The 18985-nt window shown below is 42.0% G+C and overlaps 1 protein-coding gene across 1 annotated transcript; it reads left to right on the forward strand.

Annotated features, from left to right (window-relative positions):
• Window positions 1–3720: 3720 nt before the first annotated feature.
• Window positions 3721–18497, forward strand: LOC124712303 (trypsin delta-like). The gene is made up of 2 exons (XM_047242594.1): window positions 3721–4086; window positions 18099–18497. The coding sequence occupies exons 1-2, from the start codon at window positions 3721–3723 to the stop codon at window positions 18495–18497; spliced, it is 765 nt and encodes a 254-aa protein (XP_047098550.1).
• Window positions 18498–18985: the final 488 nt, after the last annotated feature.

An 18985-nucleotide genomic window follows, 5' to 3' on the forward strand; every position in this document is an offset into this window, starting at 1 on the left:
TGCAAAATTCTACAAGGCGGCTTCCTCTTTCATTTCTTCCCCCCAATCCATATTCACCTACTATGTTTCCTTCTCTCCCTTTTCCTACTGACGTATTCCAGTCACCCATGACTATTAAATTTTCGTCTCCCTTCACTACCTGAATAATTTCTTTTATCTCGTCATACATTTCATCAATTTCTTCATCATCTGCAGAGCTAGTTGGCATATAAACTTGTACTACTGTAGTAGGCATGGGCTTTGTGTCTATCTTGGCCACAATAATGCGTTCACTATGCTGTTTGTAGTAGCTAACCCGCACTCCTATTTTTTTATTCATTATTAAACCTACTCCTGCATTACCCCTATTTGATTTTGTATTTATAACCCTGTATTCACCTGACCAGAAGTCATGTTCCTCCTGCCACCGAACTTCACTAATTCCCACTATATCTAACTTTAACCTATCCATTTCCTTTTTAAATTTTCTAACCTACTTGCCCGATTAAGGGATCTGACATTCCACGCTCCGATCCGTAGAATGCCAGTTTTCTTTCTCCTGATAACGACGTCCTCTTGAGTAGTCCCCGCACGGAGATCCGAATGGGGGACTATTTTACCTCCGGAATATTTTACCCAAGAGGACGCCATCATCATTTAATCATACAGTAAAGCTGCATGTCCTCGGGAGAAATTACGGCTGTAGTTTCCCCTTGCTTTCAGCCGTTCGCAGTACCAGCACAGCAAGGCCGTTTTGGTTAATGTTACAAGGCCAGATCAGTCAATCATCCAGACTGTTGCCCCTGCAACTACTGAAAAGGCTGCTGCCCCTCTTCAGGAACCACATGTTTGTCAGGCCTCTCAACAGATACCCCTCCGTTGTGGTTGCACCTACGGTACGGTCATCTGTATCGCTGAGGCACGCAAGCCTCCCCACCAACGGCAAGGTTCATGGTTCATGGGGGGGTCTGCGATAGAAGTGCAAATACTATCTTGGCCGCTAAAGTTATTATTGCTTTTGAACGCAGTAAGTTATTGATTAATAATCAACCGTAAATTTAAATAGATTTGGCTCCCTTTGGCTATTTATTTCACTTGCGGCTTTCTCGGAATTTTTGGTGAATGGACATGGCTCTGCTGATGGTTAACAACTCTGGTCAATGAAGTTTCTCTCGGCTACTTTGTTTTTTGGCTAAACACAATACAATGGAAAATTTACTAAGCGCTGGCATGTCTGTTACACAGATATTTTACTGAATCTTACTCTAGTTTATAAATAAGAACTCCATTGACATGGACAGTGTGTTCACGACAATGATTTGTCATAAATAACTCTTATGTATCCTATCAACATACTTTACGTATTCATAAAAACTAATTACAGACAAACTTCAGTAGCCCATACGTTTAAAAAAAAGTGGTTTTACGCTCATGTAATGAAATATATGAGGCACTGGGTTGTAGTGTTACATAGTGTCTTACGCAAAACTCATTCGACAGAAAAAGCTTGCACGACAACGTGGGACGCTTTCCATGTTGGATAAATAGAAGGGGTGAGAAGATTAATCACTGGGGCGTTACGCAGATGCCCTAAAAACACCGACGGCAGAAGCTGCAAGAGAGGTGGACACGTTTAACGGTTAGATTCCGCACGCTACATTAAGAGGCGGGGAACAAATTACTTCCTCCCACAGACTTTTCGGGAAATTACTGTGACATGCCAAAAGGAAAAGGAACTTCATGTCTTACGAAGGCTTAGCGACACTTTTGTTTCGAACGCGTCACTCGTGATATGGACAGAGAAGGAGCTACGTGACAGAGCGTTACCGCAAGTGCCCCCACCCATGCACCGTAAGGTGGCTTGCGAAATAAGGATTCAGAAGAACATATTACGTACATCAGTATCGGACTTCTCGCGTGCAGGAACTGTGTACACTTAGCGGGATCATTCACATAAACTGCAATGTAGTGCAGGTAATTGAGATATCTGACATTTATTCACCAAGCGATTGACGATATCAGGAATCAGACACAACCTCCAAGTATCTGAACGTTTCTGTCTCAAGCGATTTAAGGTGAAGCTACCAGATAAATCACGTATTGAGGAAGCAGTCAAAACAAAATCCTAAGAAAGTGTAATTTATTAATAAAAAAGTAAAATATAAGTTACTTCGAAAACACTTGATCATTCAATTCTTGAATATCGTGCGTCGGTTTGGTACTGTGACCGCGTTTGTATTAAGAGGGAGATGAATGAGATTCAGTGAAGAACTGTGCAATTTTTCACGCGTTTGTTTGGACGACTACAAAATGTCACTGAAACGCTCAGCGATCTGCATTGTTCGACAGTACAAGATCGACGTTAGCAGAGAGCTTTACTGACAAGATTCCACGTTCTAATACGAGTGAATAAAAAACCAACACGTTCTTCAGCATACACCTTGTAGAGTGAACCCATCGATCTCACGCGGCTGGGTCCGCACAGTCTTCGTTTCCCACGTATCATCTCCGAATGCAACAGAAAGGAGGGATAACTATACCGGTAGACTACGAACCCTCCAGAACGCTCCTAATGGTGGCTTTCGGATTTCAGAGATATACGCAAACTCTACTGACTACACGTGGCGTAGGACAACAAGAAAAAACAGCACTGACATTAACGTGAAGCTACCGGGCCGACTTGGAGCAGGAGAGGCATCATAGGATATTTTAATTTGCAGTGTCTATACTTTTAAAAATAAATTCATAAAACTTTGTCAGCATCACCAGGAAGGATTCAGGATTCACACTCAAAGCAGTGGAAGTTCGAAAACGTAACAAAATAATTTTTTTACGTGTGAAATTTCATTTCTTCACTTACTAACGGCTGCAATTGTTGCTATAGGTACACTTTTCTTCATAAGTTAGAGAGATTCTTCAATGAATTTTGCACATCATACATACCATACTTACAGGTGTATGAAATTCTAGAATTTATTTAATTTATGAAAAAACGAATGATCTGTTGTATTTTAAACTTCATGTTTAGAAAAAACACAAATTTTGTAGTTAGTTACCTCAAATTTTGCCACAGTTTTTCATAGATTTGGAAAATTCTAGAGTTTCATACACCTCTAAGCATGGTTTGTATGCTGTGCCAAATTCATCGAACCATCTCTTTTACTTATGAAGAAAAGTGTACCTATAGCAACAAATGCTGCCATTAGTAAGTGAAAAACATGATGAAATTTCACATGTAAGAAAAACTTAGTTATGTTTTCGAACTTCCACTGCTATGAGTGTGAATTCCGAATCCTTTCTGGTCGTGCTGACAAAGTTTTATGAATTTATTTGTAAAAATATAGACAGTGGAAATTAAAATGTCCTGTGGTGCCTCTCCTGCTAAATAAGTCGGCCCGTTTGACGTCCTACCCTCCCTTAAGATGATGAAGGTACGGCTTTCAGAAACTTTTAGAGTCAAACCACCACTTAGACCACACTCTAGATCACTTCGGCACATGGATTAAAAGTGAAAAAACTAGCTGTTTTATTTTAATGAGCTGTGCGTCATCTTTGAGGGGGGCCTTATCATGGTCTATATCAATTTTTAAGAGCCTTTGCGATAGCTTATCTCAGAAGATAAGGAGTCAGACACAGAAGATATTTTCGAAGCACACACATTACCTCAGAGTGAGATAAGACTCAATCCTGTACGGTTTATATAGGTCGTGGGCCGAATGGCGTGCACCCACTGCGTCCATTATGCAGCGCCTCGCTCTCATCCTGGTGGGCCTCTTGGGCTCCGCCCTGGCTGCGCCGGCGTCGACCAGGTTGAGGAGCCGCGGTAACAGCCGCATCATTGGAGGTTCCGACGCCGACATTGCCGATTACCCGTGGCAGCTGTCCTTTGAATATAGCGGTACACACATCTGTGGAGCGTCCATCATCAGCTCCAACTGGGCGCTGACGGCCGCTCATTGCGCTGTCGGGTTGCGACTCCCTCTGGTGTATTTCCGAGCGGGATCTTCAATTCGTGAAAGTGGCGGTGCCGTCCACAGGGCCTCCTCCGGCTACATGCACGGATCGTACGACAGCGATACGCTAGACTACGATGTCGCCGTCATCATGGTGAGTAGCAGTAGCTGAAAATATGCGTGACCAAAAGTAATTCGGTGTTTCGTAGATAATTCTCAAACGTAAGCTGGATATACATCTACATTTATACTCCGCAAGCCACCCAACGATATGTGGCGGAGAGCACTTTACGTGCCACTGTCATTACCTCGTTTTCCTGTTCCAGTCGCGTATGGTTCGCTGGAAGAACGACTGCCGGGAAGCCTCCGTGCGTGCTCGAATCTCTCTAAATTTACATTCGTGATCCCCTCGGGAGGTATAAGTAAGGGGAATCAATATATACGATACCTCATCCAGAAACGCAACCTCTCGAAACCTGGACAGCAAGCTTCACCGCGAGGCAGAGTGCCTCTTATGCAGAGTCTGCCACTTGAGTTTGCTAAACATCTCTGTAACACTATCACGATTACCAAATAACCCCGTGACGAAACGCGCCTCTCTTTTTTGGATCTTCTCGATCTCCTCTGTCAACCCGACCTGGTACGGATCCCACATTGATGAGCAATACTCAAGTATAGGTCGAACGAGTGTTTTGTAAGCCACCTCCTTTGTTGATGGATTCTCCCAATGAATCTCAACCTGGCACCCGCCTTACCAACAAATAATTTTATATGATCATTCCACTTCAAATCGTTCCGTACGCATACTCCCAGATATTTTACAGAAGTAACTGCTACCAGTGTTTGTTCCGCTATCATATAATCATACAATAAAGGATCCTTTTTTCTATGTATTCGCAATACATTACATTTAAGGGTCAGTTACCACTCCATGCCTATCCGCTGCAGATCTTCCTGCATTTCGCTGCAATTTTCTAATGCTGCAAGTTCTCTTTATACTACAGCATCATCCGCGAAAAGCCGCATGGAACTTCCGACACTATCTACTAGGTCATTTATATGTATATGTTGTAAAAAAGAATGGTCCCATAACACTCCCCTGTGGCACGCCAGAGGTTACTTTAACGTCTCTCCATTGAGAACAACATGCTGTGTTCTGTCTGCTGAAAACTCTTCATTCCAGCCACACAGCTGGTCTGATATTCCGTAGGCTCTTACTTTGTTTATCAGGCGGCAGTGCAGAACAGTATCGAACGCCTTCCGGAAGTCGAGGAGAATGACATCTACCTGGGAGCCTGTATCTAATATTTTCTGAGTCTCATAAATAAATAAGGCGAGTTGGGTCTCACACGATCGCTGTTTCCGGAATCCATGTTGATTCCTACAGAGTGGATTCTCGGTTTCCAGAAATGACATGATACGCGAGCAAAAAACATATTCTAAAATTCTTCAACTTCTTCTATCTTCAAAATGTATCAATGCATTATCCATGGCTTGAAGTTGAATCTCATAGCTGTGCCAGACGTACATCTCTTATGAAGGTCGTTCAATAAATAACGCCCCACTTTTTTTTTAAAAAAAAAGCCATAATGTATATAGACGAACGTCCTTGTTGGTGCTTCACACTTTATGTTTGTTCTGTGAGCCGGTGAAGTTTTGAACCGTTCTCGCAGATGGCAGACCCGCAGTAGAGCGTCAAAATGGCATCTACTTACGACTCACATTACGAGCAGCGTGCTGTTATTGAATTTGTAAGTGGGCTGCTTCTGTGTTGGCAGCGCTGTGTAGCGCTTTGCACTAGATCTCTGACAGCGCTTTCTTTGTAAGAGACTCTGTGGCTGGTTTGACTCGTTGCTGGAAGTTAATTGCCAGTAGCGTTGGACAGTTGGAAGTTATTTGCCAGCTGTGATGGAAGTACTGTTGGGCAGTTGGAAGTGAACAGCAAGCAGTGATGGATGTTAAATGGTGAGAAGTTAGCATTGTTGGAGGGTAGAGGTCTGAACTATTAGCGTAGGGTAATGACCTGGAAGTATCCGACTTGGAGATTGAAAATTTTTCATGATTATATATCTTTGTACTGGATGTCAATGGCGATTTATATTCGTGTCTGAACTGGATGTCACATTATTAAGGTAAAAAATACATTATTTGGTTGGCAACAAAATCTTTCCTTTGCTAACCACATGCCTATTAGTAGTTAGTGGCTTTAGTAGTTACCTTTTATTTAGCTGGCAGTATTGACGCTCGCTGTACTGCAGTAGTTCGCGTAATGAAGGTTTTTGTGAGGTAAGTGCTTGATGAAATATATAGGTCATTGTTAAGATCTCTCTTTAGTCAGGGTCATACTTTTGAATTAATTATTTGAAGTCAGGTTGTAATTTTTTTGAGCAGTCAGATTGCGTTGCGTTAGAATATTGTGGGTCAGTGTTGACATGATTAAAAAAAGGTAAAGAGATAGTAGGCTCAGTACGTTCAGTTTTACTCAGCTGTTTCAGAATCAAATAACGTAGAAGTTTCATACTGTCAGTCATTCGGCAATTTAAGTACAGACGCACACATTTAAATAGAGAAGTTTCAAATTGTTGTGTGCAGAAAAAGAAACCGTGGTGAACATCCATTAACATTTGTGTGCATTGTATAGCGATGCTGCAGTTGATATTATGAAACGTCCCCTTTGAAAAATTATACAAGACTGTGCTTAAACTGACACACAATATTTTTAGCGCAACGCAATCTGACTATCAAAGATCCCAGCAACAGAATGGCCCTGAGTAACATTAACCTATGCATTTCACAAATCGCTTACCTCACAAAAATCTTGGTTACTCGAACTACTGCAATACAGCGAGCGCCACTACTGCCAGCTAAATAAAAGATTCAAACTACGGAAGGCACTAACTACTGATAGGCATAGTTAGCAAATGAAAGATTTTAATAGAGAACAAACAATGTATTTACCTTAATAGTCATAATATATATAGCAGTTCATGACAAATTACAAAACTCCACCATCTCTCTCCCCACATCCACCACTGCTGGCGGCTCACCTCCAACTGCGCAACGCTACGCGCTGTTCACATCCAGCTGCCGCTGCCCAACACTACAATGGCAGACAACAATGCAAACTACCCACAGACTGCACACAGCACAGCCAGTGATTTTTCATATAGAGCGCTACGTGGCGTTACCAATAAGAAAACATAAACAGCCTACTTACAATATGATTACAGTTGGGCGATGGTTAAAGAAAGTTACAGCCTCAGGAAATAGGGAGACAGAGCTGTATTATCACACACGCTCTGGACGTCCTGTCACAGCCACTGTTACAGAAATGCCGAATCGTGCGGATGCCATTATTCTTGCCGACCGGCGCATCACAACTCGACAATTGCCTCTACAGTTGTCGGTCAGCATCGGAAGTGCGTCTGCAATGATCAAGACTCTCGGATATTCAAAGACGTGCTCACGACGGGTTTCAGGAATGCCATCAGTGGACCACAAGATTCAATGTAAGGCCGTTTAATCTGAATTGTTGGAGCGTTTTGAAAGCGGAGATTCTCTACGGGGGAACACACTTTGAAGCTGACCGGAGTGTCAGTCGTGCAGTGAAAACATGGCTGCGCCTACAGGACAAGAGCTTTTCCCAGCAGGGAATACATGCTCTTCCTCAACTTTGGCGTATGGCCATAGAACGTGATGGAGACTACGTAGAAAAATAGGCCATGGAGGAGACATGTTGATGTTTATTGTCACCATGTTCAAATTCTTAACAACAAATACGTTCTAAGGGAAAAAATGTGGGGCGTTACTTATTGAATGATCCTCGTACGTTCCCGTTACGTTCCTGAAATATTTTCCACGGTAGTGTGTGACGTTTCTCCCGAACTTGGATATTTTCTTCACCAATATCTCGTAACTGTTTTATGAAAGCCATGTACGCAACTGCATCAGCAGCAGATGTATGAATATCTTTAGTGTTCCGTCACCTCTGATCTGCAAGATAACAATTAGAAAACGATAAACATCCTTAGAGTATGTATGTGTAAACCACCCCGATGTCAATAACGACTGCTCTGTCTCGTGGTCGAAACATGTGAAGTTAAATGATCTTCTACGTTCTAGCTATGGTACCTATGGTACGTAGGATAAGATCAAATGTAATAGCTGAACGTAGTTGGAACATAACATTGAGCCACTAAGTAATACTAGGGATACCACATTACTGAGAACATGTTCTTCTCCACGCTTCTACTTTATACATGTCTATGATCCTTTTTTCCTCAAACGTTGCTAATTCAAAAACGTCGCATGCAAATATAGAATGAATGTGATGTTGGAAGTTGGAAAGGTGCTTGGGGAAAACATTTGTTGAACACAATAAATAACCAAGAGAGAGAGAGGCAGAAATACTCACTGCTGACCAACATGGAATGCTAATATCAGAGTGCAACACACACAGCTCATAACCTAAGAAGACACTTGAAAAGTAATGGGAAAGAGACAGTTTAGTGAATTCAATGAGAATATCAATTAGGTACCACATTTAAAAACAAGAAAATGGCCATGAGAAGAGGCTTGGCTGTAGATCACTGGTAATCATAAAATAACGAACAGTATGATACTTAGTGAAACAAGACGGCAAAACCGATGTACAACTTAAGTTATGGCTATGTAATGAAAACAGGGAATGGCATTTAATTGGTAAATTCTGACAAGTTTTCTACTTGCATTTTGTTCATGTCTGACATATCATAGATAGAAATACAGAAACTGAAGTTTCCTTGCACATACTGAACTTGTGGCAGCACGATGATGATCCAGATTGTGATGCATGTATTTATACTAAGATAATTTGAAGTCTGATGATTATTGAAAGTAGTAGCTCAATAAATAGCTTCACTTTGAAGTTGACGACGTGATTTCCGTATTGATTTTAGTAATCATTTGGCTACTGTCTCGAAATCTCTTGGAATTGTCGTAAAATGCATTACAGCTCTCATACATTTCCTACGGAAAACATTTTTTGCACAGACGGTACTGTTGTCAATGATCGGTATTTCGGGAGGGCCCATTTGTCTTACATCCCAACGGTGAACCCTTTCTAGGTAGTCGCACACGAGGGCGTGCAGGCTCATAACGACACCCGTTTCATTCCCGTATTGATCCATGAGATTAAACACGTAACGCTATACCTCACAAGCTTTGATTAAAAACTGATTTATGCCAGGAAAAAAGGCGTGCAACAGTTCACTTATACCTTCGAGTTGCTTTTAACATTTGTTAAGTCTGTGTTCTGATAATGACATCAGCGTCAGGGGCGAATGAGACTCACTGTATTTTGTTGTGGAATTCGACGTTGTATAAAAACAACTAATTATGTACAGGAAATGTGTTCACTGTTGCGAATACGGCCAAGTTCAAGTTGTAGAATATAATGACGAAATCGAAAGTTGTGCTGAACTGGGAATCTAGACCGGATTTCCAGCATGTCGCGAGCGTTCACCTTAACCATTTTGTCAATCCGTGCATGCATCATGGACAGACCTAAACGGCCGGCCGGAGTGGCCGTGCGGTTCTAGGTGCTACAGTCTGGAGCCGAGCGACTGCTACGGTCGCAGTTTCGAATCCTGCCTCGGGCATGGATGTGTGTGATGTCCTTAGGTTAGTTAAGTTTAATTGGTTCTAAGTTCTAGTCGACTGATGACCTCAGAAGTTAAGTGCTCAGAGCCATTTGAACCAGACCTAAACTTCCCTACGTTGCCGTCCATGTCTCATTAACCTGGACTCGTACATTTGCTGTAATACTTTAATCGAAAGTCGCTGGCCTGTCACTTGTTTTTCATTGGTCATTAACCTTCTGACTGGCTTAGGCGTCCCGCCACGAATTCCTCGCTCTCGTACCAACCTCTCAATTTCAGAGTAGCACTTGCAACCTACGTTCTCAATTATTTGCTGGACGTATTCCAATCTCTGCCTTCCTCTACATTTCTTACCCTCTACACCTCCCTCTGTTACCGTGGAAGTCATTCCCGATGTCTTAACACATATTCTGTCATACTGTCCCTTCTTCTTGTCAGCGTTTGCCGTATCCTCCTTACCTCTCCAATTCTGCGAGGAATCCCCTCATTCCTTACCCTGTAAATCCACATAATTTTCAGAATTCCTCTATAGCACCACATCTCAGATACCTCAATTCTCTTCTGTTTCGGTTTTCCCACAGTCCATGTTTCCTTACTATACGTTGCTGCTTTCCAAACGTACATTCTCAGAAATTTCTTCCTCAATGTAAGGTTTGTGTTAGATTTCTCCTTACCAGGAAAGCCGTTTTTCACCAGTGCTACTCTGCTTTTTATGTCCTCCTTGCCTCGTCCATCAAGGGTTATTTTCCTGCCTAGGTAGCAGAATTCCTTAACTTCGTCTACTTCGTGATTCCGATTCTGATTTTAAGTTTATCTCTGTTCTCATTTCTGATACCAACAATTACTACTGTCTTTCTTCAACTCACTCTCAATCCATAGCGCGTACTGATTAAACTGTTCATCGATTTAATAGCTCCTGTAAGTCCCTCTCAAGTTCACTGAGGATAGCAGTGATATTGATATCCTTTCACCTTGAATTTTAATTCCATTTCCGATATTGCTTGTTCAATGTACAGATCGAATGGTAATGGCGAAAGACTGCTTTGTTCTTCCCTTGTTGTTCTTGTACAGATTGTATGTTACCCGTCTTCTTCGGTATAGCTTTCAGCTATTTTTTTTTTTCAAAATTTCGAACATCTTGCACCATTTTATATTATGAACGCTGTTTCCAGGTAGACAAAACCTATTAACACGTCTTGAATTTACTCCAGTCTTTCTTCCTTTACAAACCGCGACGTCTGAACTGTCCCTCTGGTTCCTTTATATTTCCGAGAGACAAACTAATCGTCATGTAAGGGAGCCTCAATTTGCTTTTCCATTCTTTTATACACTATTCCTGTCAGAATCTTGTGTGCTTGAGGTTTGAAGCTAATTGTGGGATATTCCTCTCACTTGTGGGCTCCTGCTATCTTTAGAATAGTGTGGAAGATATTTTTGTGGAAATCCGATGGTATATTGTCAGTCTCATACATTCTACACATCAATGAGAATAGTCCTTTTGTTACCACTACCCCCAGTGATTTTAGAAATTACTATGAAATGTTTTCCACCCCTTTGCCTTATTAGATCTTCAGCCGCCCAGAGCTTTTCTAAAATCTTAAAATACTGGATTCCCTGTCTATTCGCTGTCGACAGCTGTTTCTTCTTCACATCATCAGATAAGTCCTTCCATTTTTACAAGCCTTTAGTGCACTGTTTCCACATTCTCTCCTGTAATTGAACAGCGGAGTTTCCATTGCACTCTTAATGTGACCGTCTTTGCTGTTAATTTCACCGAAGGTTGTTTTGACTTTTCTGTATGCTGAGTCAGCCCTTCCGACAGTCATTTGGGTTTCGATTTCTCCAAGTCTCTCATCTAGCCATTCCGCGTTAGCTTCGCTTCACTTTATTTCATACCTAAGTGACCAATACTTTTCTTTGTTACTGGGAATCCATGAACATTTTGTTACTTCCTTCTTTCGTTGATTAGCTGACGTATTTCATCTGTTAAACAAGGATTTCTTGCAGTTACCTTCCTTGTACCTACGTTTTTCTTTCCGCTTTTCAGAAACGTCCATTCCACTTCAACTTAAATGCTACTTAGCTGTTCATTGTCGCTGTCTCTATAGCGTCAGAGAACCTCAAGCGTGTGTCTTCATTCCGTAACACTACTGTATCTAACTTTGTTGCCCACTAATTCTTCTTGAGTAGTCGCCCAAGCTTCGGTGACTCTTCATCATTACTAAATTGTGGCCTGAGTTTAAATCTGCTCCTGGGTATGTGTTACAATGTAATACCTCATTTCGGAATCTCAGTGGGATTATAATGTAATCTAACTTTACTCTCCCCGTATCTCTAGGCCTTTCCCAAGTGTACCTTCTCCTCTTGTGATTCTTGAACAGAGTATTCGCTATTACTAGCTAAAACTTTTGTAGAAGTCAGTTAGCCTTATTCCTCTCTCATTCCTGCTACCAAGTCCATATCATAGGGCAAAAATTTCTACTACCCCTTCCTCTGCAACTGCCTTTCTCCTCTCTCATTTCTGTTATGAAACCCATTCTGTAACCTCTCCTTCTGCCTCTTCCCCTTCTACTGCGTTCCAATTCCCATGACTATAAATTTTTCGTCTCCTTTACGTACTGTTTTACGCTTTCAATATCTTCATATACTTTCTCTACGTCTTAATCTTCAGCTTGCGATGTCGGCATGTATACTTGAACTACAGTTGTCGATATTTGTTTGCTGTCGATTTTAATGACAGGAACCCTATTATTGAACTATTCACAGTAACTCATTGTCTGCCCTACCCTCCTGTTCATAACGAATCCTACCCCCGGTATACAGTTTTCTGTTTCTGTTGATATTGTCCTGTACTCGACTAACCAGAAATCCTTGTCTTCTTTTCATTTCACTTCACTGACCAGCACACTATCTAGATTAGTCTTTAGCATTCCGCTGTTAGAACTTCTGACATTCCACGCCACTTGTAGAGTGCTACACATTCGATTATTATTCAATCTTTTTCTCATGTTTACCTCCCCCTTGGTAATCCACTCAAGAACATCCGAAAGGCGCACTAGTTCGGAATCTTTTGTCAATAGAGAGATCATCATGACACTTCCTGAATTACAGGCTACTTGACCTGTGGATATACACTACGTGCTTTTAATGCAGTGGTTTCCACTGCTGTCTGCATCCTCATGTCGTAGATCATGCTGATGATTCCGCCATTTAGGTACTTTTTTCACACCAACGGCAAGAGAGTGCCCGGAACTTCTGTCCGCTCCTCCGTCCTGTTTCACAATGCCGCTGGGATAAGGAGGGTTACTTCTTATGCCGGAAGTCTTTGGTCGCTCTTCCTGGTGATCATTATTCAAAATGTAAGCAGTAGGGTGGTTTGAACCCAGGACCTGGAATTTAGCGTCTGCTAGTCAAAGACGCTAGCCCCTACCGTTTTTTATATGTTGTCACGGGAACTCGAACCCACATTTGCCGCTTATCGCGAGCTGTCAAATTAACTACTTTCTTAAAAATATCAACTTAAAATTGCTACTCAAAAAATAATAAAACCAAATCGAGCTAAAGCTACTTGGCACCACTACTTTTACTCACACAAAAAAACGGGCAACAGACTTTCTCCCGCGCATTAAGAAAAATGTGGCAATGTGACGCTCGCTCTGCAAGATATCAGCCCCCAAATAACTGACAAAATTATAAAATTCGTGGGCATATTTCAAATGGCAATTCATTCACCCATCACCGACATGTGTGGACTCCGTGAAAGACAGTCAACACAGGGAACCGAAAAAAAAAAACGCATTCCCACTTTCAATTAAGCGTAGCCACTAGGGGCGGAGAACAATCAATTTTGACTTTCAAAAACTAACGTATATCGACCACTATCAGCCACGAGAAAACAGCGCTATCATATCAGTAGCCCGAAATTTCATCAACTGGTATCTGCCTTCGTTGATGAAGGCACCATATACAAGGCAAAAAGCATCAAACGGTGGACTGTCTTCTCTACAATTAATAACTTGAAGAAATGCTTCATTTATAATTTAAAATCGATTCATTTCCTTTAGAAAGTTCTGGCGTCAATAAGATTTTCTGTTATACCTGCTCTTCTTACTACATAGGACAAGCAGGACGTGCCTTTACAACCAGATATAAACAACACCTTTTTAAAAAAATATGGCACTTTCCCCAAAAATTCGTCCTTTGTCGAGCATCTTCTGACTACAGGTCACGCGTATAAAGCAATTTCCGATATTAACACTTGCACACCGAGATGAAAGGGGGTAGATTAGATATTCTTGAAGAATTAGAGATTTTTAAACATATTTCTCGAAATGATAGCCTCATTCTCAATGAGCAGCTGCAGTTGCGTAACAAAAATTTCTTCAACGGTATAAAGCCGTTACTTGACATCTAATATCGAGGACTCCTCGTGTAGTTCACTGAAATGTTTTTTTCCCCATCTAAGTCATCCTATAATTTTTCATTTATTAAATGGTGTATTGATTGTATTTCATGTCATATCGTTTCCTACAGCCTGTGTCATTCAGCCCTTTCTGTATTTTCTATAATGACGTTTTTATGCTTCAAACTGTACTTCTAAGATCTGCTGTAGACAAAATGTTACTTTATCTGTCACTGTTAAACAAAATATTGCCTTTTACATTGTGTACTGAACAACATTGATTTTAATTTTCTCCTGTCTACATTTGAACGTTAAGTAGCCAAGTTGTACCTGCGGCTACCAGATGGCGCTGTCGCTGCACTGTCATGTTCACCTGCCGCACTTGTTAACGCGGGCGGCTCAGTACGTTGCAACCTGTGGCTGTACAGGTATGAGGAGCCCTTAGAGCAGGGCCAGCCAAAGGCAGCACAGTGTGCAAACGTGCGGAAGTGCTGCACATGTGCGCACGTGTGCGACAGCGACATCTGTTATTAGACATGTGTCTTAAATGAACGGCGACGACTCCACTTCCCTGTTGAAGTGGTACAAGCAAGAGCGCAACATACTCAGTCTCGTTTACCCCTGGTGACCGTAACCTTAACAGCGAAGTACTGAGAAATGGCAAGTACTGTGAAGAAGCAAAGGACGGGAGATCTATGTTCTCAGTCGTTTAAAAATGACTGGGAACTGCAATTCTTTTTCGTAGCCGTTGGTGAAAACTCACAGTGTTTACTGTGCCGCCGAATAATAGTCGTCCAGCGTAAGTTTTCAATTGAAAGACACTACAATACATATCACAAAGACGAGTGTAGTGTACTCAACACTGAAGAGCGGCTAGCAAAATTAAATGTCCTTAAGAAAATGGATGAGACACATCAACTTGATTTTCCTGTGCGTCAAAGTAACTGATACTTCTTGAGCTCTTAGACATAAATGTAACACAAGAAACTATTTTACTGTACGCTGTACAATGTACTGTTTTCAATTTTCCAGAATGACAACCACACTAAATCTCCACTGCGAGCAAAATTAACTGCTGAACTTGTGTGTCCCACGAACGTTAGCAAGTTTCAAGAAATCAGTCTATCCAAACAAACAGTGACAAGACGTATCAGCGCTATGGCCGGCGATGTGCACAGGCGGCTAATAATTAAGGATAAAGACTTTGTGGCTTTCTCTGTTGCGCTCGATGAAGCAACAGGTCTTACAGATACAGCACAGGTTGTGATATACATACGAGGTGTCGATAACGCACTGTGTAACAGAGGACGTTTTGGACTTAGTACCTTTGAAAGGGTCTACTACAGGTGCGGACTTACTCCAAGCGGTAGAGCAAGCGATTGATGGTGTCGGTATGGACTGGAATCGGTTACTCTCACTGACCACAGATGGAGCAACATCAATGCAAGGCCATCAGACAAGACTCATAGTACGCATGCGCTAAAAGCTAGGGCCCACAGACGAGACGTTGCATGGAATTCACTGCATTCTGCATCGAGAGGCGCTTTGTGCAAAATCAGTAACGTTAGCAAACGTCATGAAAATTGCTGTGCGTACTGTAAACTATCTGAAGACACATGGGCTTACGCATCGCCAGTTTCAGCGGTTCTTGGAGGAATTAGGAGCGGAGTACGGCGACATACCTTACTATACCGAAGTACGCTGGCTCAGTCGAGGTAAAATGCTGAAAATATTTTTTGATTTACGTTTGGTCATAGTAACATTCTTACATGAGAAGGGTAAAAATGAACCTATGTTGGAAGACCTTTGCTGGATATCAGACCTTGCATTTCTCGTGGACATTACGTCTCACATGAACAGCCTGAACGTCAGTTTGCAAGGTGAAAATAATTTAATTTCTGACATGTTGGAAAAAGTAAATGCCTTTGAAAGGAAGCTTGCGCTATTGACAGAACACACTGCACATATCCCGAGTCTTGGACTGGTCCATGAAAGTGCTAGATTTCAAGAATGCGTGTCAATAATTGTAAAAATTAAGGAACAATTTCGAGCACGATTTGCAGATGTTACGAGTTTGTCTCCTGTCATTCGCCTCTTTGCTCGACCGTTCTCGTCGTCAGTTGAAGATGCTCCGAATGATCTACAGAACTGATCGACCTACAGTGCAATACGAGACTGAAGGACAAGTTCTTTGCAGTGCAAAGTACAAAAGAATTCTACGAAAATTTTTCACAACAAGAATTTCCACGCCTGCACCGAGAAGCCGCGAGAGCTAAGTCCATGTTCTGGTCGACATATGTTTGTGAAAGATTTTTCTCGGTAATAAAAATGAATAAATCAAGGTTTCGATCAAGCATAAGTGAAAAAAATTTTCGCAACTGCTTGCGTTTGTCAATGAGCCGTGCTTTTGTGCCCGATATTAACTATATCATCTCTCATGACCATTGATAAACGTGTTTGGATTTATTCCTTTCATAATTAAAAATTATTGTTTACTAACTGTGCATTATTGCCTCATTCTGCGCCATGTTACATTATTACCAAGAAAATTGTTCATTAAACCGATTGTTCCAATTTATACTTACATTTAGGTTTTTTTACGTGCAAAGGGCTACGCTCAGCTGAGGTCGATAAACATAACATTCTTCTAATTGTCAGTTATTATGCGATTTCAGACGGAACTGATGAAAGATATAGCAATAATTGTATTGAAATAACAGGCGATCTTCGAGAGGTCTGCGGTTAACATTCTGTTCAGAGGTCAGAGAGACAGAAATTATGTGGGTGTAACTCAGGGCATCGAAAATTAGTTATAGGAAACCTTGCATTAGTTTAATGTTATTTGAAATCATGAATAAGATTTGTTGGAAGTCGCTAAGTGCTCTCTTTCTTAAATACTAGATTCAAAACGTTACGCGTATTTACGTGCCGTCAGTCAAGCTGCCTTAATAAAAAATCACGGTTGTTAACTGTATTACTTGTCTTACTGCGTTAAACTGTTTACATAAAAGCAGGCGTCTCAGTGAGTAGACTGTGACAGTATTTTAAATGTTCAATACGCGAAATACCTTCCCATGGTTGGCTTGCAAGCTGTGCAAAGAGCACTAGAATGCGCCGGTACAGAGTATCCTAGCAAGTGGATAAAGCGACATCTGTGCGTAGAAACATGCACTACATGAACGCTGACGGCTGCGGCGTGCACGCTGCGACCCGGAAGTTGCACATGTGCAGGAGCACCGCACGCGTCCAGAATTTCTGGGCGGCCCTGCCTTAGAGGCTCGTCTTCACACATCCCTTTTAAATATTTTGTGACTAAAGCCCTTGTGGCGTGTTATTTATTTTATACGTGACATGTAATTACTGTCTCTGTCTTGTATTGTGAATTAGTGCTTAAACTTTTTTATAAAATTTTTTCCCATAAATTTTTAATTATGTTATAGACCACTTAAAATGTCTAAATACTGCTGAAGGCACTTTTCGAAGTGTTGAAACCTGGTTAATAACACTAATAAATGTTGACCGAGGGCTCACTTGTTTCAATTTTAATTTACAAACGGTTACTGAGCCAAGCAGCTATGCTAAGAAAGAAAAAAATGAACATAAATGTTAGAAAACATAAAAAAACTGGTCGCTATGAGAAAATAGATACGAAATCTCCGGCGACACTTCTAATCTTCGAGTTTTTGAAAAGTCACTAACGAATTTAGTTTGTGTACATTTCCTGTTTTCAGCACTCGTTATTGTGAAAGCAGTTGTTGTTTCATCAGGTGCAATAACTAGCTCTCTTTGAAAGTAAGATTCAACGAATAGGACTGAAATGTCCTTATGCAGGCTGTGAATGGAGCACAGAGCATAGGTAAAGTAGCTTCATTGCGCAAGGAATGTGAAGCTTGGTATTTTCCTCGGCACCGCTCTACTAGCTGCAGCAAGTGCGGGTTGGATCATGATTTATCCGCTCACCTCACTTAATAAGCAGCTTACACACAAGTGTAGTTTTAAGCCACAAACTTTGAAAATATTTTCTCTGCATTGCCTCCTTCCTCCTTTCTTTCGACGCCTAGATGATCCCTCCGCAGAACTTACTTCACGAATGTACTCCACCAAATCTTGATATCATGTTGCCAGGTCATTGGATCCCTCCTCGACTCGAACGCTCAGGCCGTCAGCTTGCCCTCTGACGGCTACGACCCGGAAGGTGGTCTGGCAGTGACGGTGACCGGTTGGGGAACCACGTACACGGACGGGCCAGCATCCAGCATCCTGCAAAAGGTAGACATCGGCATCGTGGACCGCAACACCTGCAGGAGCATCTTCGCCAACGTCAATACTGTGACCGACCGCATGGTATGCGCCGGCGAGGCCGGCAGGAGCGTCTGCAACGGAGACTCCGGCGGTCCCCTGGTCAGCGGAAGCACCCAGGTGGGCATCGTCTCTTGGGGGAATCCAGAGTGCGAGGCCGCCCCCGGCGTCTACGCCAGTGTCGGCAACCTCCGCTCCTGGATCCGAACTGCAACTGCTGTCTGAACCTCCTGGCTCTTAGGTCTTCTACACTCAGCACATTGGCAATCGATAACCTCGCTGCTGAGCACCCTTGAACTCCAGACAATGACAGTCCTGACAATTACATCCGTTTGCACTAAAGGCCATATTTTTATAATAAAGAATTGTGCATTACTTACATCTTTCAACCTTGTAACACGTGGTTTCTTTATTTATCTGGGAACCAGAACCTAACATAATTAACATCACTCCATCCCTTTAGTAGCTTGCCATGGTTGCCTCAAATTGCTTCAGTCTTCTTCTTTTGCCACTGACTTTATCCTGCATTGTGTCCAGGGTCGGCAGGGTTAAGTACGGATTTGGCATCGTTAATTTTAAGGGGTGGCCAGATGCCCTTCTTGCCCCCACCCGATACCCCTCGGGATGGAAAAAGTGTACCCTAACTATCTGCGTCTAGTGTAAATGTGAATGCGTGTGAATGTGTTCCAAATGTCTTCTAGTCGTGTAACTGA

The sequence above is a fragment of the Schistocerca piceifrons genome, chromosome 8, assembly GCF_021461385.2.
Source record: "Schistocerca piceifrons isolate TAMUIC-IGC-003096 chromosome 8, iqSchPice1.1, whole genome shotgun sequence".
Lineage (NCBI taxonomy): Eukaryota > Metazoa > Arthropoda > Insecta > Orthoptera > Acrididae > Schistocerca > Schistocerca piceifrons.